We start from the raw sequence: 27,132 nt of genomic DNA on the forward strand, positions 1-27,132 counted from the left end.
AGAGTCATTTAAGTTTTTCAAGCTTTGCGAATAGGCCAAGTATGCATAAGGATTGTCAAGTGTATGTAAAATGGTGTAAAGTCTGTTAGGTACATTTCGATATCTTTCACTTGCATCCTAGTGAGCTTCACCTAGAACGTGCTTATTAGACTCTTTAAATGTGGGGTTTGGATTTATTTTGTAAGATTTTCCTTCATCAAGCAAGAATTATGCTTGGAATCTTACTAAGATAGAGTACTTTACTAAATGGGTTGGGGCTGTTTCATAGAGAAGAGCATCGTCAAAATCCATGCAAACTTCATAATGAATAACATCGTCTCACTCTTTGATTTGCCTTAGACTATTGTAACAAATAATGGCTCTCAGTTCCAATGAGAAATGCAAGCTTTGTTGCAACAATTAAGGATTTTTCACATCTAGTCAACTATTTATAATCTGGCTAGGAATTGGCAAGTTTAGGCCACAAACAAGATTATGAAGCAAATATTGTGTAAGATTGTGAACGAGAGTCAGTAGGATTGGCACATGAAACTAGTTAATGGATTATGGTTCTATAAAAGATCTGCCCAAACTATGACGAAATAGACCCCATTTTCTTTGGTATATGGAGTCGAAGTCATTCTACTAGTAGAATTGTTACTATCGACTTCGAGAATGTCTAGTGCTTGTGCAATGCAAAGTGGGATACCAAAATATGAGAATTTACAAGTGGCCAACTTGGACTTGTTAGAAGAGAAAATATAGATAGCATCTTTGGAAATGGATATGTACAATCTTAAGACAACGAGATATTGCTGTAAACACATTAGAGAAAAATTCATCAAAGAAAATGATCTAGTTCTCAAGATTGTAGATTATATTCATGCCGACTCTACAAAAACTAAGTTTGCACCAAATCTTGAACTGAATCCTTATGTTGTGGCTAAAGTATTTAAAACAAGGTATTATAGACTTATTAATAATTTAAGAGAGGAGTTGTGCTAATCCATCAATGGTAAGTGTTGAGGCATTTTTACTATTGAAATTACATGGTTTGGATGTGAATGATTTTGTTTGGCATGTTTTGTGTCTTATGTCGAACTATGATGATTTTGAATGATTTTGTTTCGCACCACCAATAAACTTGAGGATGAGCAACTCTTGACTTTGGTCGCCTGGCCTTATATAAAAAACTTCAGTTCAGCTTATTTTCAGTATTATTTTTTTTTCACCAGCTTATACACTTTTCACCACCTTAGTTTCATTAAAGACATTTAAGTAAATGTCATATTTAATTTGATGTTTTTGTTAGATTTTTAACTCTTGACTTCTTGGACTTTTCGTTCGTACTAAACTTTAAAAATTAAATGATGTCAAATCTCCTATTTAAGACTTTCAACTCCAAAAACGATTTTAATTTAAAAAACTCTGAAAATCTTTCATGACATTTAGCCAAAATTTCACCAACTTTTCACAATTTTAATCAACCGTCAATGATTTTGCACCAAATTACCTATATAATCTATTTTTGACAATTTTTTTTATCATTTTTAGCAAATACTTTTATAAAAATGAGTTTTGATATTTGAATTTTATTGAAAAATCTACTTTTATTTCTTTTAAAGAATATACAAAGATTGGTTGAGTTGAGAAAAAATTATTTGAATTATTTAAATTCTTAAGGATCGCATTGTAGATGCGACATCCTTAGTTTTGTTAATCGAGATTGTGGATTCTCATTGTTTGCATGTGGTAGCGAGTCGATATCCAAGAATTAATATTTACTTTCTTTTTATCACAAGGTGATGTGTACTATTTTATTTTTACAAGTTGGGACGTTGTATGGTAGAAAATCGGATGTTCATTCCACACACTTGTAAGTTTTATTTTATTTTATTTTATAAAAAAAGATATCAGTATGTAGCTATTTTGGAATCCATTAAAGAGCTTGTGAAATCCTCAAGGGATAGTCTATCATATCATGTTCGGAGTAACATACTATCCTAGGATGAATAGTTGCAATAATAAACTTTTATGTAGTATAGGATGCATAAAGAAGTAGCATCACAACTAAAACCAAGATGTTCATCTCTATATTTATCGGTGAATTATGTGATATAAGTGTAGTTTGTGGAAAGTGTAAAAAAAATTAGATAATCATATGTTTGTCTGATAGGCTTAGATGACTAGTCAATGATCATTAACAATTTAGAATAGTCAAACGTATTGACACTTCGGGAAAGGACATATACCTTATGGTCACAGTCAACTGCAACGTGAGTCGGATAAAAAGTCACCCTAGTGTGATAAGTGTAGCGACCACTACAAAATAAGGAACTAACGATGGGATTCTATATCGATAAAGTTTGAAACATATTCAGATCCTAACTAGAAGGTATCTAGTCATAGTTCTCAACACTCTTAATAAACATACTACCATTGCTTGTATCTAAACTTGTTTAATATAATTATCTATTTATGTTGGAAATTTTTTTGAAACTATTTAGACTTGCTTCAGTTATTTTCAACAGGCTTATATTCTCTTTATTGTTATCTCTATTTTTGAAACTTGTATATATTTTCAAATGTACTAGAATATTTTTTCCCATATTAGATGACTGTTAGTTTGGGATAGTATTTTCCTACTAGGTAACTCCCCCATTACTTATCGTATCGTTTTTAGTTATAGATTATTTCCCATTAAGAAAAAGTTAGAGAAACTACAGAGGAGTACCAATTTGTAGGTCACATTGATCATCAGAGTCCACTTCCATGTGAAAAATAGAATTACTTTTACTAGTTCTATTTTTGGTTATATATTTGAATTTCCTATTTTTAGTTTTATTTGAGTTTGTTTGAGAGTAGGATTTAATATTAGTGTGAGGGTTCACCATCTTTGTTCATTGGGAGATTTTCTTTGAATACTAGTTTACGTTTAAGTTATTTTGTAGTTATTTACACATTTATATTTTAAACTTGTTAAACATTCTATTACAATATTATTATTTATCACTATACTTCTCTACTTATGTTATTATCATTGTGGGAGTGTTATTTTAGTGCCTTGGGATTCTGACATGAAATCAGGGAGATTCATCTTAGAATTTGGGGGTGCTACAGGAATAGTAGCCCAAAATAGTCATATATTACATGAAATAAGGTTTAAGTCAATAATCCAAACAATCCAAAGATTTTTAATAAATTGAAATGATTATTAGAAACGATATAAGAACAAAAAATTATGTTTGATTTACTAAATAGAAAGCTTGCATAAGGAAACCAACAAAGATATATTCATTTATTAAAGAAAATATCATAAAAATCACTATATCTATGATAAAATCGTTATTATGGAAGAAGCATATAATTAATCAAAATAGTGATATGGATCTAGAGACAATTGGACAGCATAACGCCGTATAGAGGTATGCAAAAATATTTTTTCGAAAAAAAATATGGGGTACTACTCAATCCTCAATCCTCAATCCTCAATCTTCAGGAAAATAATAAAAATAAATAAAACAAAGATCATAAGAACAAAAAATGCCGAAATAAAACACAACAAAAATCACTATAAATGATTACATAAAAATTATTCACAACGATGTCAAAATCATTATATAGTGATTCTGATATTGCTATATATAGCGATATGGACATGAAAAATTATAGTGATTTTAAGAGAAGATCACAAAAAATTGAGTAAAGTAAAGTTTAGATAACAACATATTAACAAAAAATAATGCAATGTAAGGATTATAAAATCACTATATAGCAAAATTTTTGTAAAATGGATGTTACCATTATCTATCTAAATAAAAGAATGGAAACATCTTATGTTTATATAATGAAAGAAAGTAATAATGCACATGGAGCGTAAGAAGTAGCAAACGATGAAAAAATGAAAAGAAAAATTTAGAAATAGATTAAAATTGCTAAGAAAGAAAGAACAAATGAATCTCAATTTTACAATAAAACAAAAGACTAGAACATAAGTATGGGAGAAATTACAAAATAAGAAAAAGAAAATATCTAAGACAAAGGAAAAACTTATCACAAAAACCAGAAAAACTATAATCAACTAGAAAAAAAAAACAATTGATTAAAAAAACAAATCAAAGAAAAATTGTAAGCTTTCATAGAACATAGCCAAAATAAGAAAGTAAATATAAATGAAGAATAAAATCTTTTATAAAAAGAAATTTTTTTAGAGAAAATTTGGAAATCTAAAACAAGAGAAATAATTTAAAAAAAATATGTAGAAAATTCGTGAACACAAATAAAAGAAATAAAGGAACTAATTACAACCAAGATCCTCTCAACGAAAGCACCATTTTCTTTCCCCCTTCATAACTCGTCGTGGTTGGATGCATTGCTCAGATTTTAGATCTGAAAATTTAGGGGGACAATGACGAGTTCTTGGTTGATTTCGTCTCCACCGCAATGAAGATGATCCATGATCCAACCCCACAATACGACAAGATGACTATTCCATTTCAAATACTAGGATTTCTTTGGATTTTTAAAATTCAAGTTAGATTGAAATTACATCTTAACTGGATTGGATATAAAAAAAAAACTCAGAATTTAACTAAAGATTCTCAGTGAATAAAATCATTTTTTAAAGTTTGAAACCCAAGGTTGATGGATAGAAAATCAGATCCGCTAGTTAGAAAATCATTTTAATGGTGGAAATTAATTTTATGACTAGATTTGATGAAATTCATAATTAAACTTCAATTTTAACGGTGAAATTTGTAAATTATCAATGAAAGCTTAAAATTTATCAGTGAAAATGAAGATAATATACATTACAACATGAATTTGATCTCACCTTCTTGTTAAATCAATTGGATTTCTACAGATTCTATCAAAATTCCTTCTGTTGCTTTTTTGTTGATTGAATTAAGCTTGAGTTACAACAAAACTTCATTATAAATGGAATATCACACTCTCTCTTTCTGCCTAGGTTTTTTCCATGAGGAAAATTCTAAGAATCATTCTATCTAATTCGATTTTTTTTTCAAAATAATTGCATTTCCCTTCTATTTATAAAAATCATAGAGGGGAAAACTTACAAATTAAGTGTTTCATGAAATGATAAAATGTAACTATTACACAATGTCTAAAAATAACTCCATAAAGAGTGGCTAAATTCATAAGAAAATGCATATATTTAGACAAGCTGGGTAACTTAAATTGCTATATAATGATATAACGGTTTGGATGAAGTGCTATGTCTGTATAGCGATTTGGACAGTAATGTTGTTTCTTTACTAATCGATCTCCGATTCTCGTGTTCTCTTTAGTCAATTCTTCAAATTTTGTACTCTTCAACTCTTAATTTCTTCATAAATGATGCTCATAAGACCTGATCATCCATAATGATTTCTAATTTCCAAATAAAAAGCTTGATCGTGATTCATGATGTAGACCCATTTTGACATATAACAGGGGCATTTTCCCTTTTTAAGGGTTTCAAAAGTTCATCGGGATACGTATTAGTAAGTAAAATGAAAGACCATTCTCGTACATAGAAAATTCTCATTCGTTTTCTTTCAATTCCTCCTCCCCCCTACCCATTCTTCATTATTACTACCCCATGAATAGTCTTGGATTGCTCCTCCATGACTCTTCATTTTATACTGATGATGAAATACTGGTTGTCATGCTCACTCTTGAACTCCTCTCTAGCAGACGAGCATCAATGGGACTTTATATTATTTGGTTTCATGATCCCACTCAATTTTGTGTCTGAAATAGATACAAACTTTACCAAGTAGTGGAGTACAAGCAAAGGAAAAATGAAGAAGAAAGTTTGATCACCAAGAATAAGAAAAAAAAAGACAAAAACACACAAAAATTCATTCCTTAGCAAATAGCAAATGACCGTTTTCTATTTAAGCGAATATTTGCAATCCTGAACAACAATATATTTTAGGGCTTTTTTTTGTGTTTTCCCATGGATTTTTGTACTAGAACTCTCCTATAATTCTATAAAGATGGGAGCCCTGCACAATATTTGGCAGACTTATGGCCTTTTTCTATTTTTCTCTTCTAAAGTGAAAGACTGAGAATACTCTTAGGAGCAAAACTCTATCAATTTGTAATCAAGGAAAGCTAATCGGGTCTACTTTCTTGCTAGAATTCTAACCTATCTTTTTTGTAAGTAGTAACTAGTTTTCATTTTGAAGTACTTCATTATACTATAATTTAATGGATTTTAAGCCATAAAACTATCTTTCATCTCATTTCTTTTCTTTTTCACACAAAGGCTCCGTGGAGTAAAACCACCTTACCACTTGAGAGGGTGGATTTTGATCCACCATCTTTGTGGTAGAAACAAGGGAAGAACTCAAGAAAATTATCTGTCCCTCTAATTTTCTTTCTCTTTTTTTTTTTCTTTCTTTTCTTTTTCTCTTGAAAATTCACAAAGGATGGTGGTAATGGTGTTGTTTTGGGGCTTGGTTGGATGAGAGAATAATACCCCATAGTTGAGAGTATGAACTCTTAATTGAACAAAGTTAGAGCTCAAGAACACCCCCATTTACCACTATTCTAAAGAGAATTGGGAAGGAAGGAGGGGCCAAAGGATGCAGAACAAACACATAACTCGACTAAGTCAACACGAGGAATTAAACAATCACCAAGTTGCAGCAATTATATATTTAAGGACACTTCTCATGTAGGTTATAAGAAACATGAGGAGTGGTATTCATTATCATCAAAACATTATGGGTTTTATAATCATAAATGCTAAACAATATGTGATAGTAATTACAACTGAGTTACCACCCCATTAATGAGTTTACTCTATAAATAAAAAGGTTTCTCGCAGTCAAACTCAAGGCACAATCCACACAAAACTCTATTACTTTTATTTACTTATTCTTGTTCTACAACTTATATCAAGCACTAATTTGATTGTTGGAAGCAACTTGGTCAGCACCACACTGGTGTCCTTTCAAGTTAAGGCGATTGGGGATTATGACCAAAAATTTAGAGTATCTCCGAAGACGACAATTGGAGCTTAGAAACTTCAATGGAAAAAAATAAGTGAAACTTAGAAGCTTCACTGGAGAAGAAGATTGGAGTTTATCATAATTTGTATTTATTGTGACACGTAGCTCGAGGAGTAGGAGATCTGAAAATCCCCCACACTAATGCCTTCTAGAATTGTGAACCACCACCATTCCAAGCTCTAAGCTAACGTCCCTAGAGCTAACAGTTCGGTAGGCTTATATTAGGTTGGATCTCCACATATCCACATGGTACACGTGTCACCATCTGAGTCTCCACAGGCATTTTGCTGCAATTTTTTTTCTTATAAGATGGCAAGTTGGGGTAATATTATGATGAAGATGATAATTACGACGACAACAATGGCTCCTCTATGTCTCTATCGATAGAGAAAATAAACAAAATATTAAAAATAGATACCTTACGTAGCAAAATATAAAAATAAAAACCATATATAAATGAACCATACGTGTATCCACATGTTTGTTTAAAGTTTAATAAACAATGTAACATTGGCTTTAAAAGTTAAAATAATTATGAAGACTTTGGAGAGGATATTGAGAAGATGTTCCTGATAATAACAAATGAAGTTTACCAAAAAATTTTACAGTAAGGCATGTTAAGAATTACAAGAGCAAGTTAAAAAACAAAACACATTATCTCTACTCTTGAATACTTCCTTGTTATTTGAATTTCTGCAACTTATCCCCAACCATTCACTCTTTCACAGCTCTTTAATGATATAGAAAAAGAAAAGAAAAAGAAGGAAGAAAGAAAGACGAGAGATGATGAACGACCATCAAATTTGACAGAACTACTGACAGAGAGGGGGGAGATCCTGCAAAGAATCAGATGGATCACTAACAGTCTCCAAGTACTCTTGAGAAGATGTTCCTGATAATAACAAATGAAAGTTTACCCAAAAATTTTACAGTAAGGCATGTTAAGAATTACAAGAACAAGTTAAAAAACAAAACACATTATCTCTACTCTTGAATACTTCGTTGTTATTTGAATTTCTGCAACTTATCCCCAAGCATTCACTCTTTCAAAGCTCTTTAATGATATAGAAAAAGAAAAAGAAAGAAAAAAAGAAAAGAAAAAAAAAAACAAAAAAAAAGGACGAAGAAAGAAAAAAGAAAGAAAGAGGAGAGATGATGAACGACCATCAAATCTGACAGAACAACTGACAAAGAGGGGGGAGATCCCACAAAGAATCAGATGGATCACTAACAGTTTCCAAGTACTCTTGCACTCCGTTCATGGCGTAGAGCGAGGCAGATATTTGTCTCTCCACCTTCATCCTTTCGAATTCTGTTATCTCAGGTTCATTTGTATCCGTAGGCAATACAACATTCTTTTGCAAATCAAACACTTCTTGATTGAATGGAAATCGATCAAACCCAGTTCCAAAGAACCATGATAGATCAGTTTGAGAAGAACCCAATTCAAATTCCTCGCCACAATTGCTTAAATCCGGTCTATATCCATCGTCACATATAAGTGTCTCTTGTTTCTTTTCAAGAGAGAAGGAACTACAATTACCACTACCACCACCACCAGCACTACTAGTACTACTAGAGCTAGTACTAGTGATGGTGCTAGTGTTTGTACTTGTGCTAGTACAAGGTGTGGAAGCAGTGTTGAGACTAGAGGAGGGTGAGGGGGAGACATGAAGAGGATCTTGTTTTACACCTTTTTTGTGATTTAGGAGATTACGAATTCGCAAAGCTAAAGGAGAATTAGTGGAGACATTAGTGATGAAATTCGTTCGAGTGTTGGATCCTCGAAGAAGGCAGGCAGCCTCATCGTAGGCTCTAGCGGCTTCTTCAGCAGTTTCGAATGTTCCCAACCACATCCTTATTTTCTGTGTTGTGTCTTTGATCTCTGCTACCCATCTACCTGAAGGCCTTTGCCTTACACCAACAAACTTGTTATTGCTATTGCTTCTAATCTTTCCCTTGAATTTGCTTCCTTTACTAACTGATGAAACTACTCTTTGGTGGTGGTGTTGTTTCTGTTGTTGTTGCTCGAATTGAAGTTCCATTGAAGAAATGTTCATGGTGAAGAAGTGAACGAGAGATGGGTTTGATTTAAACAAGGGAGATCAGAAGTATAAATATCTTATATTACTCTCATGGTAGTGGAGTGCTCGTCCACATTTCCTTGTCTGGTTGTCAATGGGAATTTATGCTTTTTAAATATGACTGAGTTCTCAATATTGTGCACTTTAGATAGATCAAACTTTGTCATTTTGAGTTGTTTTTGTATGCTTGTTATTTTCTGTAATTTTTTTTTTAATTGATATTGTCCCTCTAATTGCAGACATTCTTTATGCCAAACATGTCCGTCCCTGTTTAACTGTTGACTGTTAACAAAATGCCTGATTAGCCCATGGTAGAAATTTTTTGAGGGGTGAGATGATTTATGTAAGTAGAGTTATAATTAAATGGACTAAGCCCTTAGCCCTAAATTTTAATAGTATATGATTTCGCATGTTGAAGCTAAGGCCAATTCAAAAAAGATCAGGGATGGGATTACTCATGAAAAATGACACACACAAAAAAAACACATGATCGAAAATGCGAAATGCAATGATTGGTGTTTTCCCTCAAGATAAGTATCAATGGGATATGTATTTTCAACACATAAAAATCCCAACCACTCGATTTTGTCATTACGATCAATTGGGACTATTTGTTTTCTCATGAATCCTTTTGATTTTCATGAGTCAGCCAGTCCTATCTTTCAAAAAATTATCATAAACCAAGTCCATGTCTAATTTATTAACACTCACTTTGGGAGTTTGCAAAATAGTTAAGGATAAAAAGATTGTTTTTGTTTAATTAACACAATAATTTTATATCAAATCATAGTTGGTCATTTAGATTTAGGAAATTTATTTACTCATTTATATTTACTCTTAAAATCATATTTTCTTGAAAAATAATTTTCAAAAATATTCTAAACGATCAACAGATAGCATTTTTTTTTTCAGAAAAACTATCTTACTACAGATTCATCCGTACCCTACATAATACCAAGTCAAACCATTGTGAAATACCAGTGTCATTTTTCATAATTATGAGGGCAACCTTGGAAACAAAATACTCGACACAGGTCTATTCAATCTAATTTTCATGAATTTTTTTATCTTGGTTTAGTGGGACTTAGTCTTTGTCCTCTCCTTTACCTGGTCAACGTAAATCAAAAAAATCGTGAAGGCACGCCAGCTTGCCACTTGGAGGCACGCCATGGATCCCCTGAAATAGACTTCAAAATAGAGTTTTTCTTTTGATTGAGGGATAGAGAAGAGTATCTTATCGTGCACGCTGTGTTTGTTAGAAGAACCTAATCTTACATCACCAAAACTTGGTTTTTATTATTCCCTCTTCGTCTTACTATAAGTGGGGTGATCAAAACAAATGAGAAGGGACTAAAATGTCATTTTTAGAAAGAGTTGAATAATTAATGCTGTAACGGTAGGGTTTGTGTGAATTGGAAAGATGCCTCATTTGGTCATAGTTTTGGGACCATTTTTGTAAAGTCTTGACCCTAAGAATGGATTTTCTTTTTTTAATTGCAAGTGGGTGACCATGAATGCACCAAAGGTAATAATTCAATTATAAGAATCTAGGTGATCCCTAAAAGGATCTTTTTTTTTCTTTCAAAGTGTTGGCTCGAGGAAGAGATACGTTAGCATATTGGGAAAATTACTTAAAAGACCATGTAGGAGGTTTTTTTTTCCTTCATATAATTAGGTCTTCCAACGAAGATTGCGATCATTTTCAACGATTCGTGATCGTGAATGATATATTTGGAGGAAATTTTTCGTTTGGCCAACCTCCGCTGCTTCTATCTGAACTAAGGCGAGGACTTGTACGTCCTTGCAAAGCCTCCGACTCTTAAGTCAGACAAAAGTTCAAGAAAGAAAAGTATTGAGTGAATTCCTTGGATTGGAATTGTGTACTTTCTAGGGTAATTTTAAGATGGACTCAGTTGCTTTTACTCCTCTATCTTATCTATGATTCAAGCCTTGATCTTCGTCCCAAATGTAGTTCCTTTATTATTGATAAAATATATGAGGTATATCTTATTATAGTACTATAGACATTCCATTTTTACCTAGATCGAGCATGAGGATACCAAAGACATTTCGAGAAAATATTTGACTCGGGTCAATTTTCATATGGTCACAAAGACCCCATGTCACGCCAACATACAAATTGCATTTTATGTTTTGGCCTGGTATGGAGGCAATCAATGGTGAGGCTTAATTTTTAGCCTGGTCATTGGTTACCAATGGCCAAAAGAAGAAATTGTGCAGTTTGGAGATAACCAACGGTTAGGCTTAATATTTTGGCCTAGCCAAAGGTAAACATCCCAACACAGGAAGGACTACAAGAAGAAGTAGGGATATTACAATCATCGCTTCAGAACCTATTTGAAGAAGGGTAGTTAGGACCCAATAAGAGGCAAACATTTACAAAACTAGCGGAGTAACAGGGAAAACGACCATACATAAGAAGCGAGACTATCGATATACCTGCTCATATGTAAGAAACAACAACATATGCTCATAAACTAGTCAAAAGAAAGAGTAGTGACATGCTATGAATGTGGTAAGTTGGGGCATAAAGGGAAGTAATGCTCGAGTCCACGTCGGTCGATAAAAGATGCATGGCTCAGAAGGATGTTGGATGGGCCAATTGAAGAAATAATAAAGCCATCGGATTTTAACATGGTTGATGACATGCCTACACCATCACAACCAGACCGAACTAGTAGTAGAAAACGAGTTCTTTCAGATCAGACCCGGCAAAAAGGTCGATATATTTGAGGCCACCCACCCCTGGATTACTTTACCCACAATATAGAGCTACTTCACCGTCGAGTTGTAGGATTCCCTCATCATCTAGTCATAGAGCAATTAGGACTCCAATGAGGCCAGTGGGACCAAGAGTACCAACGAGACAGGTCCAGAGATTTCAAGCTCCAGTTTATCAACTTCCTGCTCCAGAGAAATCTATGAAGACAAAATCATCGACATGTTTCACGTGTGGTCAGGTGGGACATGTTCTGAGAGAGCGCCATCTATCGTAGTCTCAAGCAGGGGTGGTAAACCAGGAGAAAGTACCTGTCTCTGACGAAATTTTGGAAAGTACGATTTCTAATTATGATGTTAGAAAATTGGACTTCTATTCAATGTTGTTTCCTTTAGATCATATGCTTCTGATAAGATTATGCACACTTACTAAAGTTAGAAATTGTCGAGATAGGCCGAGTAATAAAACTGTCTATGCCACCAGAAGACTATGATTGACAAAAGGTTGTTGAGTACTAGGAGACAAAAAATGCTGACGAGATATGCACAGTAGAGTAGGGTAGAAAAAAACATTACACGGGGAAATATGTGTGTAGACACCTGTAGACACCCCATTTTTGCATTCGCCTGATTAATCAACTCGTCAACCCGATCGCAAGGATTCCCAATGATGGATGTGTATTCTATTGCTTTATTTTGTTACCAGATTTGTTTCAGAAATCCAGATGAGGTATCTCGAACTGACAAAACCTTAGAAATCACGCTACGCTAGGAAAATACGATCCCAGAAACATAGAAATCATCATCTTGCAAACCAAAAAGAAGCTTCACGATAAAAACCACTAAAAATTACCAAATTACCAAAATACCCCTAACATCAAAACAACTCTAGAGCCTACATTACGCTTAGGAAAACTCTCTCGAACACATAAAATAACAAATCGAAACCAAATAAATCATTTCACCAATTTTAATAGAATTTGACAAAATTACGAAAATGCCCCTCATAAAGTTCACAATCATTTCACATAAAAATTTTCATAAATGACACAAATCAACATTCTCATTGAATTCCTTACGAAAAATCGATTCTAAAACATCCTAGAACATTAAAAACCGACTTAAAACGTGAAAAGTCCTCTCCGGGCGTAAAATGGTAATTTCACAATTTTTATAATTAAAAAATTCGAAATTAATAAATAAAATATTAAATAATTAAATTTAAACATTAATGAAATTAATTTAAAAATTTGAACCTAAAAAATCGATTAATCGGACTCTCAGGCAAAATCGTTGAGGGTTCGTGGGATATTTCTTTAAGGACCCCTCCATTTGGGGGTCCAAAGAATTAAAGAAATAATGGAGGGGCCTTCTTCAAAAATTTAAAGTAAATCAAGCAAGACTAAGGTCAATGTATTAAAGTCAATCAAGTGAGACTGAAGTCAAAATTAAAGTCAATTAAGCAAGACTAAAGTCAAGATATTGAAAGTCAATCAATTAAGACTAAAGTCAAAACATTAAAAGTCAATCAAATAAGACCAAAAGTCATAATAGAATTATAATTAAATAATAACTCTATCAAATAGAGTTCTAACTTAAAAACAATTCTACCTAAAACAATTTGAATTAAAACACAATTCTACCTAAAACAAGTCAAATTAAAACACAACTCTAATTAAAAGATCTCTAATTAAACACTAACTCTATCCAAATCAACCCCTAAAAACATCTATAAATAGAGGTGCTCACACCCTATTTTCGTATCAAATTATAAACCCTAAGAGAAGTAGGTCTAGAAGCTCCCCTAGCCCCCCATAAACCCTAGTTTTGGAGCCCCAACTCCTTAACTAACATCCTTCCTTCAATTTTAGTCTAGAAAACACCCAAAAGTCTTCTAAAAACACCCCCAAACCCACAACGAATTGGAAGAGTTCATATTCAAAGACAAGGAGATACCTTGCCTCGGAGATCCGAAGTCAAATCCGGAAGCAGAACGAAGCAAGGGAGCACGGTACAAGGAGTTCTTTTTGTCAGATCTGAGGGAACCAAGTCCTTGCCATCGGAAAGGTAAATCTTTTATTTTTTTTATTTTTTTTTCTATTTTTATCTAGGTTTTAGCAATGTAATCTACTTGGGAGTTTAGTAGAGACCGGCTTTGGCCGGGCGGGGTTGGTGCCTAACACCTTCCAACCCCGTAACTTGATCCCCGAATTCAGTTTTTTTTGGTTTTAGATTAGCTTTTATCCGTTTAGAGTCATTGATCGGTTCCTAGACCGAAATAACTAGGTGGCGACTCCCAAACCTCAAGGGTCAAAAGCGGATCCGCGCACCCCGCGGATCGAAGGCGCTTTCAACACCTCAATTTGAACGGGCCACTTCTCGAAAGGGCCCAAAAATATCGATTTTCCAAATAAATGGGCCAACGGGCCTTAAGGGCCCAACTCATTGAAAATGGACATTTTTACCAAACCGAGGCCCCTAAGACCTCTCAATGGTTTAGGAGGCCACCAAAAGGACTCGGCCTACCTTACGACTTCCCAACATTCACCGCTCCGCTTCCAAAATAAAAAACGTCAAATTTTCGATAAATTTCACCAACGGGCCTAAAAAGCCCGATTCGCCAACACGTGGCATTTTTGATCAAATTAATGATTGCAAAAATCTAAAAAAATTAAAAATTAAAAAGGTGAGACTTGAGATGCCTACCCCTCCTCTACTATCACCGCTCCGCCTCCGCATTCGTAAAAACCATTTCTAAAACCCAAGCCCAACACTACAAAGCCCACAAATCATTAACCATATCCAATTCATTATCCAACCCACAACCCTAACCCATAAACCACAACCCACATCAACCAATCACTCTTTTATCATCAAAAGATGACACATGTCATCACCCCATCTCACCTCCCTCACCCAACTACCTACCCCATTAATTTGCTTTAAATCCCATCTACCCACACATCAACCCATCACCTTTTCTCTCAAATCAAACACATCTACCCACACCCCTAACCTATACCTCCCCTAATCTACCCTCATCATTTCCTACAAAACCTACATCTACAACCTAAACCTACACCATCCTCTCAAGTCAAACACTCAACCTCTCCCATCAACCTATCCCAACCCTTCATTTCCACCCACTTTAACACATGGCATCATCTCCTTCATCCTCCCAAAATATCATCAACCACCTCTTTAAATCCTCCATTCTCTTAAATCAAACACCATTTAATCTCAACCACCATCTTAAACTTACCTCACCAAACACTCCACCCAAATGGGTTGGGTAGGATCCAAACCATTTGGGTCAAAACTCACCCATTTAACCCCCCTTACCTAAATACCCTCCAATCTCCTCTAAATTACACCCACTTCTCTCTCAAACTCATAACCATTCTACCCATTTTCTTCACTTCACCCCATTATATCCCTAAAATAACTCCTAAACATCTATAAATACCCTCATCCTCTTCCCAAAAATGGCCCCCAACTTCTCATTACAAAAACTTCTCCCCAACACTCTCTCTACTAACAACCATCACCAATTCTCACCAAGTTTACCAACTCTCTCTCACAAATCCTCTACAAGTCTCACTAAAACAAAAGAAATCCCTACTCTCTCTAATCACCTCTTCCCATTCTCATACTCTCATATTATACTAAGGACTCAAGAAGACTCAAGCAAGAAGAAGAAAAGAAGAAACAAGATACAAGGTGGGTTTGAAGCACACCCCCCTCTCTTTCTCTAACCTTCTACTCTTTCCCTCTTCTAACACCCCCTTCTTCTATTTTATTTTACCCCTTTTGATGATTGGGCCCCAAGGCTAAGGTTCATAAGGGTCATTTCCATTAATGAAATGACCCTATGATCAAGCCGAAAATGAATCCCTACTTAGGGAACATATGCACCCACGTGGCACATTTTTTCACCTTCTTTTAAAAATAAAAAATGATCGAGTTATTTGAGGTTACCGCCACGTGGCGGGGAGGAAAGGGTGCCTAACACCTTCCCTTTTCTCCAACCGAGCCGCTTACCCAAATCTCGAGGTTTGACTACCCCTTATCCATTGTGAGTCACTAAAATGCCAAAAATCTCATCTTTTGGAAAATGTACCCCGGGTGACCATTCACACCCACTTCCAACTTGAATGGTGGCGACTCCAAATCATTGTAGATGTAGTCATCATAATGACGAAATCACGCGTCTACAGCTTGGCGACTCCACTGGGGAGTAAAGGCTCCACCCTCGTGTCAACTCGGTTATTTTGGTAAAAAAGGAAATGTTTCAATTTTTATTTTTATTTTTTATTTTTGCAAGCTAACAATACTTGTTGTGTTTGTTGTATTTATTTTTTAGGTAGGTTTCCTTTATTTACTTACTCACTTGAAAAAAAAAACAAAAAAAAAAAATCGATTTTCACTTTATTTCCCCGATTATGTCTTTTTAAGCATGTATATCACCAAACAAATGAAAAAAAAAATTTTCTTTTTTGGCCCAAGCCAAAAACCAGAGGCAATGTGCCTCAAAATGGGTATAAAAAAATAAAAAAATAAAAAAAATAAAAAAAAAGTCGTTTTTCTTCTTTTTTGGCCGAATGGACAGTCGAACTTAAAATGATCATAACTTTCTCGTCCGATCTCCGATTAGCTATTAGTGCATATCGATTTGGGGTAGAACAAAATTTTCTACCCAATGTGACAAAGTCAGCAACATTTTGGCAACTCAGAATCGGTTTTTGAGTTCATTTACTATCGTTTACGCTACCATTTCCGTTTGACGTCTCGTCGTGATACAAAATGAGTAGGAAAGAAAAGCATAAAAAAGGAAAAAAATTTGGCCCAAGCCAAAAACCAGAGGCAATGTGCCTCAAAATGAGCACATAAAAATTTTTATTAAAAAAAAAAAATTATTAAAAAAAAAAAATTAATTAAATAAAAAAAAAAAAAAAAAAATTTTTTTTTTTTTGCTCAACTTGTTCCTTACATCAGTCTTGGAAACTTTCCTCTTGGAACTTATTTTTATTTTAATTTTTAAGGCTTCAAAAGATCAAAATGGATCATCTTTTCCAAACTCAGGGCGTACCGCTCGCCACTTTTTGATGGGTCAAAATGAAAATTCAAAGTGATCATTGATTGGACTATAAAAAATGAGAAGTCCTTTTATGATTAGTTCATTCGTAAAATTGAAAAAAATGATGAAAAAAAAATTGATTGGTTGATGATGAATGTGCGACTCTTACGGACTAATTATCTAAAATGCTATGATCTGGCCAACGGGCCCACTCATCTGAAAAATGCCCCGGGCGCACCCTATCCTATTTGCACACACCACTAGCACGTTTACTTTACTGTATTGCACGCTTGCATGTCCCTAATAGCCAACGTGGCACTAGTGCGTGGCCCGGTCTCCTCGGAGATGCGACGTCATTCATGAAAACCACAACTCCAATCACGTACCGTAAGGTATATAAAACTGGGGAATCAATACCGTTTGATCAGGTGATTCTGAAAGGTATTTGATACACCCATGTTGGAGCGACCTGAGCCTTTGTCCTATTGTAAGCCGCACGGTCACATGTCCCGATTGCCAACGTAGTACTAGTACGTGGTCGGTCCCCTCGCGGGATGCGAAAACCATTTATGAAAGCTACAACTCTTGACTCGTACCCATAGGTATATAAAAGATAATCCAAGTACATCAATTGCACTTCTTGGTCAAAACCAGTGCCTAAGCAAGATCCTGCCCCGCTGTACCCTACTGTACGAGGGGGATAGATTACGTCTATTCTAGACGAGAGGTACTTAAGCGGGCCTTTGCTCAGCATCGTGCGCCACCTCTCAACTGGGGATCAAACTGGCTGTTTTTGGCTTCAGAGAAGTGAATTGAAGTTTTAGATTGTCACCTATACGGTATAACAAACCAAGTCACCACGTACCGTCTGATTGAGTACGCTTGAGAGGTATATAGGTGTGCTTGGGCAAGAGTGGCCAGATAAAAATGCATTGCAGTAGTAAACTTAGAGTCTAGAAGCCTTCCCTGTAAGTCACGACTCGAACTTATCGCGGGTGTTCCCGGGTTGTTGAAAGAAACTTGATGATTGGTGTATGTGAATGATGTGAATAAAGAGATCAAAGTGTATGATTGTCCTCAAGGGTCAAAATTTTGTTTTCAGAAATTAAAAGGGGTACACCGACCCAATAAAGAATCCAGTTCTTGCAAAAATTCAATAATGACCCAGTCCATCTCGATCCAATGATCATGATAGGCCGGGCCATTTAAATCAAAATGAAAATCAAATTTTCAAAAAAGAAAAGTGTTTTCAAGAAAGTGTTTTCCATAAGAACAAAGATTTTCAAAAGAAAAGTAATTTTTACATAGACCTTGGAAATGTACTGAACTATTCTCTTGTGTCAACTCAGGATGCTGGCTGCAGGCAATAACCCAATCGACCAATTGGTCAAAACAACTATCACTGGGATGCACACCGTAGAGAAATTCAACTTTGCAAAATTCATGTTGAGATGCGCCCTGTACTTTCACGAGTTTGAGATAGATTGGAACCTTTTGCGCGCTATGGCAAGCGTTGGAACCCTTATCTTCACATCTTCCACATTGGGCATATGCACTTGTGCCCTACTCATGAAGACTATTGTGGCATCATGGGGATATCTACTTCAGGTCCTCTAGTCAGGCCTTCATTGAAGACAGGATATTCGGGTGAACTCGCCACAGGCCTAAACATTTCAAAGGAAGAAGCCAAGGCCTTAGTCCGTAACGGGAGATTGGATTTAGTACCCTTATTGAGTCCATACCACTCCCGCAGTCATCCCATCAATGTAAACCAGAAGCTTGGAGAGCCACTAGAGACTATCGATTGTGTTTAGGAATCCTAGCCCAATACATACTGACCTCCAAAAGCGAGGGTCAAACTGTTCCTGAGTCTTTCATAGACATAGCTTCCCAGCTCTCTAGAAAAGCCAATCCCGTACCTTTATTCTAGCTGAAACCTTCTCAGGTTTGGATGCCATTAAAAAGGGTGAGGGAAGGGATTTCAAAGGAAGCCCTCACCTACTTTATATGTGGCTCTGCGACCGTCTCAAAATTGTGGACATTCCTTCAACCCTCGAGTATAGGCCCGAGCACTTTTCCAAGAGAAACATGTTAGTGCGTCACAACTCAGTCAAGGCTTGGGGCAAATGGTTGGATTCTCGTCTTGCACGTCATATTGGTTTGAGATGCCCTTGGTGGATGACGGACTACCCTGTTTTAGGTACCAAAGGATCCTATTATGTCCGTTTGATCGGACTAGAGAGACATCTTTTTACCAACCTGCTTTGATCCCAGAACAGTACGGAGTACCTATAGAGTTTTCGCTACCTCAACACAAACAATTCTTTTCTCCCGAACCATTGACTGAAAAGTTAGTGCATCTCATTGAGAAGGCGTGGAACAAACGCACCTTAGGGTATCCAGATGGACCAGCAGAGTTCAAAGAGTCAGTCGTTAGAACCAAAAGAAGCAAGCCTAATTGTCCCAGCAATCCTGATGACGATCAAAACAAATCCAAGCGTCCATGTAAAAGAATGTAAAACAGGGTTATTTGAAAGTTGTAATTCAATGAAAATCCTATTTGTCAAACAATTTTCAATAGTTCAATGAAATTTCTTTCAGTTTATTTGTGGATAATCATGGCATAAATTGTTTAATGGGTTGGTGTACAAAATTCAAAATGTAATCTTCTCTTTCAAAATGTTTTACCGACTCCGTGTCGATGCCAACTCCGTGTTGATGAAATCGTTTTTAAAATTTGTACCGACTCCGTGTCGATGTCAGCTCCGTGCTGATGTAATCGTTTTTAAATTTTACCGACTCCGTGTCGATGCCAACTCCGTGTTGATGAAATCGTTTTTAAAAAATTTTACCGACTCCGTGTCGATGCCAGCTCCGTGCTGATGAAATCGTTTTAAAATCTTACCGACTCCGTGTCGATGCCAGCTCCGTGCTGATGTAATCATTTTTAAATTTTACCGACTCCGTGTCGATGCCAGCTCCGTGCTGATGAAATCATTTTAAAATCTTACCGACTCCGTGTCGATGCCAGCTCCATGCTAATGTAATCATTTTTTAATTTTACCGACTCCGTGTCGATGCCAGCTCCGTGCTGATGAAATCGTTTTAAAATCTTACCGACTCCGTGTCGATGCCAGCTCCGTGTTGATGTAATCATTTTTAAATTTTACCGACTCCGTGTCGATGCCAGCTCCGTGCTGATGAAATCGTTTTTAATTTTACCGACTCCGTGTCGATGCCAGCTCCGTGTTGATGTAATTCTTTTTCAAAATATTTTGCTAGTCCCGTGTTGATGCCAACATCACGTTAATGTCGGCTCCAAGCCAAAGAACTCTTTCTTTAAAACTCGTTTGCTTTAAAATAAATAACTTTACCCGACCTAACGAAATGTCAAGCATTTTTCTTTTTGTAAATAAGATAGTAATGTTTGGTCTTCTGTACCCAAAGGTGGCCAAACGAAAGAAGTACAAACACCCTGAGAAGCCTCCGTATTTCCTTCGATCTACATCAACTATGAGCAACTCAGAGGATCCACAACCTGCGACAAGTGAACTTGCCGAAGCTAATGCAATGATAGCGAAGCTCATAGAAACAACGAAAAGACAAGAACAAATGTTGATGGCTGTTTTTAGTAATACTAACTTCTTACAAGCGCAAGCCGCTCAGCACCAAGCATCTGGATCAAACCCGGAACCCCTTGAACAGACACGACCAGATCAACAGACCACCCCACCTCCTACGGTGCCAATGTATCAGGGCCCTCCACTTTACATCCCACAGAATCAACCACCCCCGGTGGTAATCCCAGATGATGAGTGTGACTTCAGGGTGCCTGAGGCCAAAAATGTCACTGATAACAAAATGGCCCAGCAGATAGAGTCTCTCCAAGAAGAGATGAGACGAATGAAAGGTGCAAATACTCTAGGAGGGACAAGATTCAGGGACCTTTGCTTTTATCCTAATGCACAGCTGCCGGCCAAATTCAAATGTCCGGAATTTGAGAAGTACAATGGGGTGGGGTGTCCTCTGTCACATCTAAAACTATACTGCGGATCCATGTGCCAATACGGCGAAGATGACAGGCTACTGGTGCAGTTGTTTCAAAGAAGCTTGACAGGGCCTGCACTCAAATGGTTTTCCGGATTGGACCATACGCTTATCAAAAGTTGGCAAGACTTGGCTGAAATGTTCTGGCATAATTATCGGTTCAACACAGATGTAGGTCTGGATCGAAATGATATGGCTAAGATGACTAGAAAGCAAAGGGAAACAGTAAAAGAGTACGCCCAGAGATGGCGGGAGTCTGCTTCACAAGTGAGGCCCGCAATGACTGAACAAGAGATGAACACCACGTTCATCTCAACACTAGGGCATGCCTTTTATACTCATCTAGTTGGACACACCACAGGCACCTTCTCAAATTTAGTTCAAGTGGCAGACCGGGTCGAGGACGGGATCCGGACTGGTTTAATATTTGACTTCACAGCCTTAAGCGCAGCGGCAGGGACATCGGCACAAAAGAAGTTCGTGCCTTTTGTCAAAAAGAAAGAGGAAGCTCAAGTCAACAATATACAACCCAGCCAACCTCTTTTCATTCAGGCACCAGTTCAGAGGCCGCAGGCACCACAAGTCCCTTGGGCGCCAGTACCTCGAGCTGCTTGGGCTCCAGCACCACAGAACCCCTTTCAGACAGTTCCTCTGCAAGCACAACCAGCACCACAGTATGGGCAAAACCAGCAGGCACGACCTAACAGGGTAAACAGAGTATTTACCAGATTGCCCATGACACTATCAGAATTACTGCCACTCTTACTCAGAGGAGAATATCTGGTAAAACGTCCACCAAATCCTGAGGCTGTGAAAGGGCCAGGGTACAACCCTAACCTGCTCTGTGAATTCCACATGGGTGCACCAGGTCACTCCACAGATCAATGCTGGCAGCTCAAGCATCAAGTACAGAACCTGATCGATAAAAAGGCTCTCATCCTAGATGGGCCTGCCAACCCACCCCAACAACAAAACATCAACCAAAACCCCCTACCTACTCACAATGGAGAGGGGAGTGGGCATAGGGTAAATGTTGTATGTGGAGAACTCGACTTCAATCCCTCGGATTTGATAGCACCTATCGGTGCAAAAGTCAGGGTACGCTTCACGAAGGAATCAAGGACGTCAACGGTTAACACAGTCAACCGTTATACAGATTCATCGCAGAATTCACAGCTACCTCTCAGAATGGCCAACCTCACTATCCATCCCCCTCATCAAAATACCGCTACCCGACCACCTTTAGTTATACCTTACGGATCACCCCATCATCAAAATTCAACCCGACCTCCCCTTGTTATACCCTACACACCACCATATTCCCAAGGATCAACTCGACCCCCTCTCCATATACCATACACCTCGTCTTCACGACCACCGCTCATCATCCCATACACTCCATCAAAACCATCGCCACCACCTCTCATCCTCAATGTAAAACCCGATCCACCTCCCATGACCATACACTCACCCAAACCATTCCCTTATAACTCTATCCAGGCAGTTCCCTGGAGTTACGAGACAACCATCACCACAACCTCCGGGGTTGAAGCCATGAAGAAAGCAATGGTGGCCGACATTGAGCATATGACAAGGGCAGGGCGGTACAAAAAAATATCGAAAAATGGGGTGAAAATCAAGGAAGAAGGCAAAGGGGTGACCGACGAAGAGAAAAGAGAAGCAAAGGGAAAGGGTAAGCTGTATAAGGAGGAGAAGACGGAAGAAAAAGTGAAAGTGACAGACGAAGAAGCCACAGACTTTATTAAGCTCATCCTCAAGAGAGAGCATAATATAGTGGACAGATTGAACAAACAGCCAGCTCAAATCAGTATCCTAGGTCTAATACAAAAGTCAGAAGAATACCAAGAAGCATTACTGAGAGTTTTAGAAAAATCGCATGTACCTGCAACCACCTCACCTACGCAACTAGAACAAACGATTGGCCAGATAATGGCCCCCAATCCCATTATTTTCACTGAAGATGAATTTGTGCCTGGAGGAACGGGGCACGTCGAGCCACTAAACATCATGGTCATATGCAAGGGCATGATGGTTGCCAGGGTGCTGATTGATAATGGCTCAGCGCTTAATGTTTGTCCACTTGAAACCTTCCGGAAGCTCAACGCTGATTGGTCTCATGTGAAGCCCAACAACAAGGTCGTCCGAGGCTTTGACAGCTCAAGAAGAGACTCCTTGGGAGAGGTAATTTACCCATCACAATAGGCCCGTGCACCTTCGAAGTAACATTTGAAGTCATGGAAATACCGACAACCTTCAATTTATTACTGGGCAGGCCATGGATCCACATAGCAGGGGCAGTACCTTCTTCTCTACACCAGAGAGTCAAATTCATCATGGGACAGAGAATGATATCCGTTTTGGCAGAAAACTTGATCCCGCCGGCAGAGCTCCGGACGTGCCATTTATTGACATAGAAATGACGAAGGACAAGGCACTCTACCATTCGTACCAATTCGCGGCTGTCAATCACATCGAAAAGGGGAAGGAGAAGGTAAGAGCAAAGCTATCACGAGCAAACCTTATGATTGGTCGGATCATGAAGAGGGCAGGTTATCGACCCAAGCATGGGTTGGGACCAGGAGGAAGAGGAAGAGCTACACCGGTCGAAGCAAGAAAGGATACTCATTATTTTGGTCTGGGGTTTAGGCCCACAAAGAAGGATATAGCAGAAATGAAAGAAAAGAAGAAAGAACTTCGACTAGCAAGAAAGCAAAATCGGGAATCGAATGTCTGGAACCTCGGCCGAGTCCCTCACATTAGCGTTAGCTTCTCAAAGTCTCATATCAGACCCGACAACCTATCGGAACCACCATTGGCAAAAAGGGCAAAAACGGTAAAAATCGCACCACTGCACTTTCAAGAAGACTCAGTTGTTGAGTCCCAACCATCCTTCGTAGAAGGCATTGATGTTTTATTCAATGGGGATTCCAACGAAAGTCTATCCGAGACCGTTTAAAATCAACCAAAGTGGAAACTACCACGAACCAAGAGAAAAAAATCACCATTTTCATCTGGCATTGACTGGGCATCAGTCGTCATCCCACCAAGCTTGGGAGGGACCATGCCCCAATCTGACAAAAATCAATCGGAGATCATGGTTATCTCCGAACCACCGACCAAATCACCCAACACATCACTTTCACATCTCATCCGCCCCCTCAGAGAAGGTGAAGTTCTGAACAATTGGGAGGAATTCCCATTGACCCTTGAGGCTGTTGAGGCCTCCAAAAAAAAAACTCCGTTAAACGAATCTAGTTTGCCCGAGGATCATAACGAGCCCTCGTCCTCGGGTAAAGACTGTTTTGAGGGCTCCCTATCTTTATTAACGAATTCGCATGATTGTTCTTCTTATTTCAGGTATTCGAAAAGCAACAAAAAACAAATATTCCTCAAAAAGCAAAAAAATCAAAAATTTATCAAAAGTCAAAAAAATCAAAAAGCTTTCAAAATTGCAAAAAAATAGATATTTTCCAAAAATCAAAAAAAGTTTTCAAGGGATATGTCTCAATCAAATGAGTACCCAGATAAAACAGATTTGAAAGGGACGAGTATGATTTCGATCTTGAACTCGACTTTGACCTCATGGGGATCGAAGAAGAGTCTGAGGACGAAATGGAGTACCCGCCTAAAGAAATCAAAGACTTGGTAGAACGTCACGAGAAAGGTGTTCAGCCAAACATTGAGGATACAGATTCAATCAATCTTGGTACCGAAGAGGACCCACGAATTGTCAAGATCGGAGCCTTATTATCACACACAAAAAAAGGAAGAAATGATCAAACTCTTACAAGATTATCAAGATGTCTTCGCATGGTCGTACAGGGATATGCCGGGATTGGACACAGATCTTGTCGTGCACAAGCTACCAATTGCCTCCGGAAGCAAGCCGATCAAGCAGAAATTGAGAAGATTAAAGCCAGAATGGACCCTCAAGGTCAAGGACGAAGTCATGAAACAGTTCGAAGCCGGATTTCTTGCAGTCTCTACGTACCCTGAGTGGTTGGCTAATGTTGTCCCAGTACCCAAGAAAGATGGGAAGGTACGCATGTGTGTTGACTATCGGGACCTAAACAAGGCCAGTCCTAAGGATGATTTCCACTTCCACACATCGACACTCTAGTCGATAGTACAGCAGGGCATGGCATGTTCTCGTTCATGGACGGCTTTTCAGGCTATAACCAATAAAAATGGCGGAAGAAGACCAGAAAAAGACTGCGTTTATCACACCATGGGGTACTTTCCACTACAAAGTCATGCCATTCGGGCTGAAGAACGCAGGGGCGACTTACCAACGGGCAATGACCGCACTATTCCACGATATGATCCACAAGGAAATGGAGGTCTACGTAGACGACATGATTGCTAAATCCGGCATTGAAGAAGATCATCTGGTAAATCTAAAGAAGTTGTTCGACAAGGCTGAGGAAATACAGTTTAAGGCTAAATCCTGCAAAATGTGTATTCGGGGCAACATCGGGCAAATTACTGGGTTTTATCGTCAGCAGAAGAGGCATCGAGATAGATCCGGCAAAAACCAAGTATATCCTCGAGATGAAAGCACCCGTTTCAGAGAGAGATGTTCGGGCATTCTTGGGGAGGATACAGTATATTAGCCGTTTCATCGCTCAGCTCACGCCTATCTGTGAGCCAGTCTTCAAACTACTCAGGAAAGACATGCCAAAGAAGTGGAACAAGGACTGTCAGGAAGCGTTCGACAAGATTAAGCAATATCTACTCAATCCACCAGTCCTAGTCCCTCCTACTCTAGGGCGACCTTTGCTGATGTACATCTCGGTACAAGAAACATCAATGGGGTGTGTGCTAGGGCAACACGATGAATCAGGACGGAAAGAACAAGCCATTTACTATCTCAGCAAGAAGTTTACCGAGTATGAAGCAAAATATTCAACACTTGAGAAGACTTGCTGCGCATTAGTCTGGGCATCTCAACGACTACGCCACTATCTGCTTAGTTACTCAACTATGCTTATTGCTAGAATGGACCCCCTGAAGTATCTTTTCGAGAAACCAGCATTAACAGGTCGCACTGCAAAATGGCAACTATTGTTATCTGAGTTTGACATCACCTATGTCACTCAAAAAGCCATCAAAGGGCAAGCAATCGCCGACCACCTAGCCGAGCACCCGTTGCCTGACTACGAGCCATTAAAGACGAACTTTCCTGACGAAGCCATACTGATCACTGAGGTTGAAGACGATAATGATGAACCAGGCTGGAAAATGTACTTCGACGGAGCAGCCAATCAGAAAGGAAACGGAATAGGGGCAGTTCTGATCAAGCCAGATGGATCCCACGTGCCAATCGCAATCAGACTAAAATTTCAATGTTCCAACAATGAGGCTGAATACGAAGCATGCATAGCAGGGTTGAAGGCAGCACTGGATCTCGAGGTAGATGAAATCGATGTTTTCGGAGATTCAAGCTTAGTAGTCTATCAGACGACTGGAGAATGGAAGACCCGAGAGCAAAGACTGGTCCCTTACCACGAGTATCTGGAAGAACTAAGCTCGCACTTTGATAGGATTTCATTCACGTACATGCCGAGAGCTAAGAATCAGTTCGCAGATGCACTAGCTACACTTGCCTCTATGATCAACATCTCGGAAGACCTAATCATCGACCCTATTGAGATTGGAATTCAAGATGAGCCAGCCTATTGCTTACCCGTCGAAAGTAGAAGAATCTGAAGAAAAGCCATGGTATTCTGACATCAAGGCATATCTTGAAGATCGAACACTCCCCTCAGACGCAACGCCAAATGATAGAAGGACCATTCAAAGGCTAGCAGGACAATTTTTCTTGAGCAACGGTATTCTGTACAAGAAGTCGCACCATGAGATCTTACTTAGGTGTGTGGCAGAAACAGAAGCGAAACGACTAATTGAGACTGTACATGGGGGAGTCTGCGGACCTCACATGAATGGTCATATGCTTGCTAAGAAGATCATGAGGATGGGATACTATTGGTCGACAATGGAAAGTGACTGCTATCAGCATGTCCGCCAAATGCCATCTATGCCAAATATATGCCAACAAGATCAATGCCCCACCTTCAGAACTACATAATATGACTACTCCTTGGCCCTTCTCACTCTGGGGCATGGATTTCATTGGGCCGATCTCGCCAAAAGCTGCAAATGG

At 38.1% G+C, this 27,132-nt stretch overlaps 2 protein-coding genes across 2 annotated transcripts in view; one reads left to right on the forward strand and one right to left on the reverse strand.

Annotated features, from left to right (window-relative positions):
- Positions 1-8,167: 8,167 nt before the first annotated feature.
- Positions 8,168-9,172, reverse strand: LOC147384405 (ethylene-responsive transcription factor ERN1-like). Its single transcript, XM_086426737.1, has one exon. The coding sequence runs from the start codon at positions 9,059-9,061 to the stop codon at positions 8,168-8,170; it is 894 nt and encodes a 297-aa protein (XP_086282863.1). The 5' UTR covers positions 9,062-9,172.
- Positions 9,173-15,338: 6,166 nt separating this feature from the next.
- The window catches only part of LOC147384406 (uncharacterized), a 16,205-nt gene continuing 4,411 nt past the window's right edge, over positions 15,339-27,132 (forward strand). Inside the window, exons 1-2 of the mRNA XM_086424925.1 lie at positions 15,339-15,544; positions 20,349-21,196. Of these exons, the coding sequence (XP_086281051.1) occupies positions 20,415-21,196 (782 nt within the window). The 5' untranslated portion in view covers positions 15,339-15,544; positions 20,349-20,414. The remainder of the gene's footprint in view (positions 15,545-20,348; positions 21,197-27,132) is intronic.

This window comes from Akebia trifoliata, chromosome 15 (assembly GCF_017979445.1).
Source record: "Akebia trifoliata isolate Shusen 1 chromosome 15, ASM1797944v1, whole genome shotgun sequence".
NCBI classification, from domain to species: domain Eukaryota; kingdom Viridiplantae; phylum Streptophyta; class Magnoliopsida; order Ranunculales; family Lardizabalaceae; genus Akebia; species Akebia trifoliata.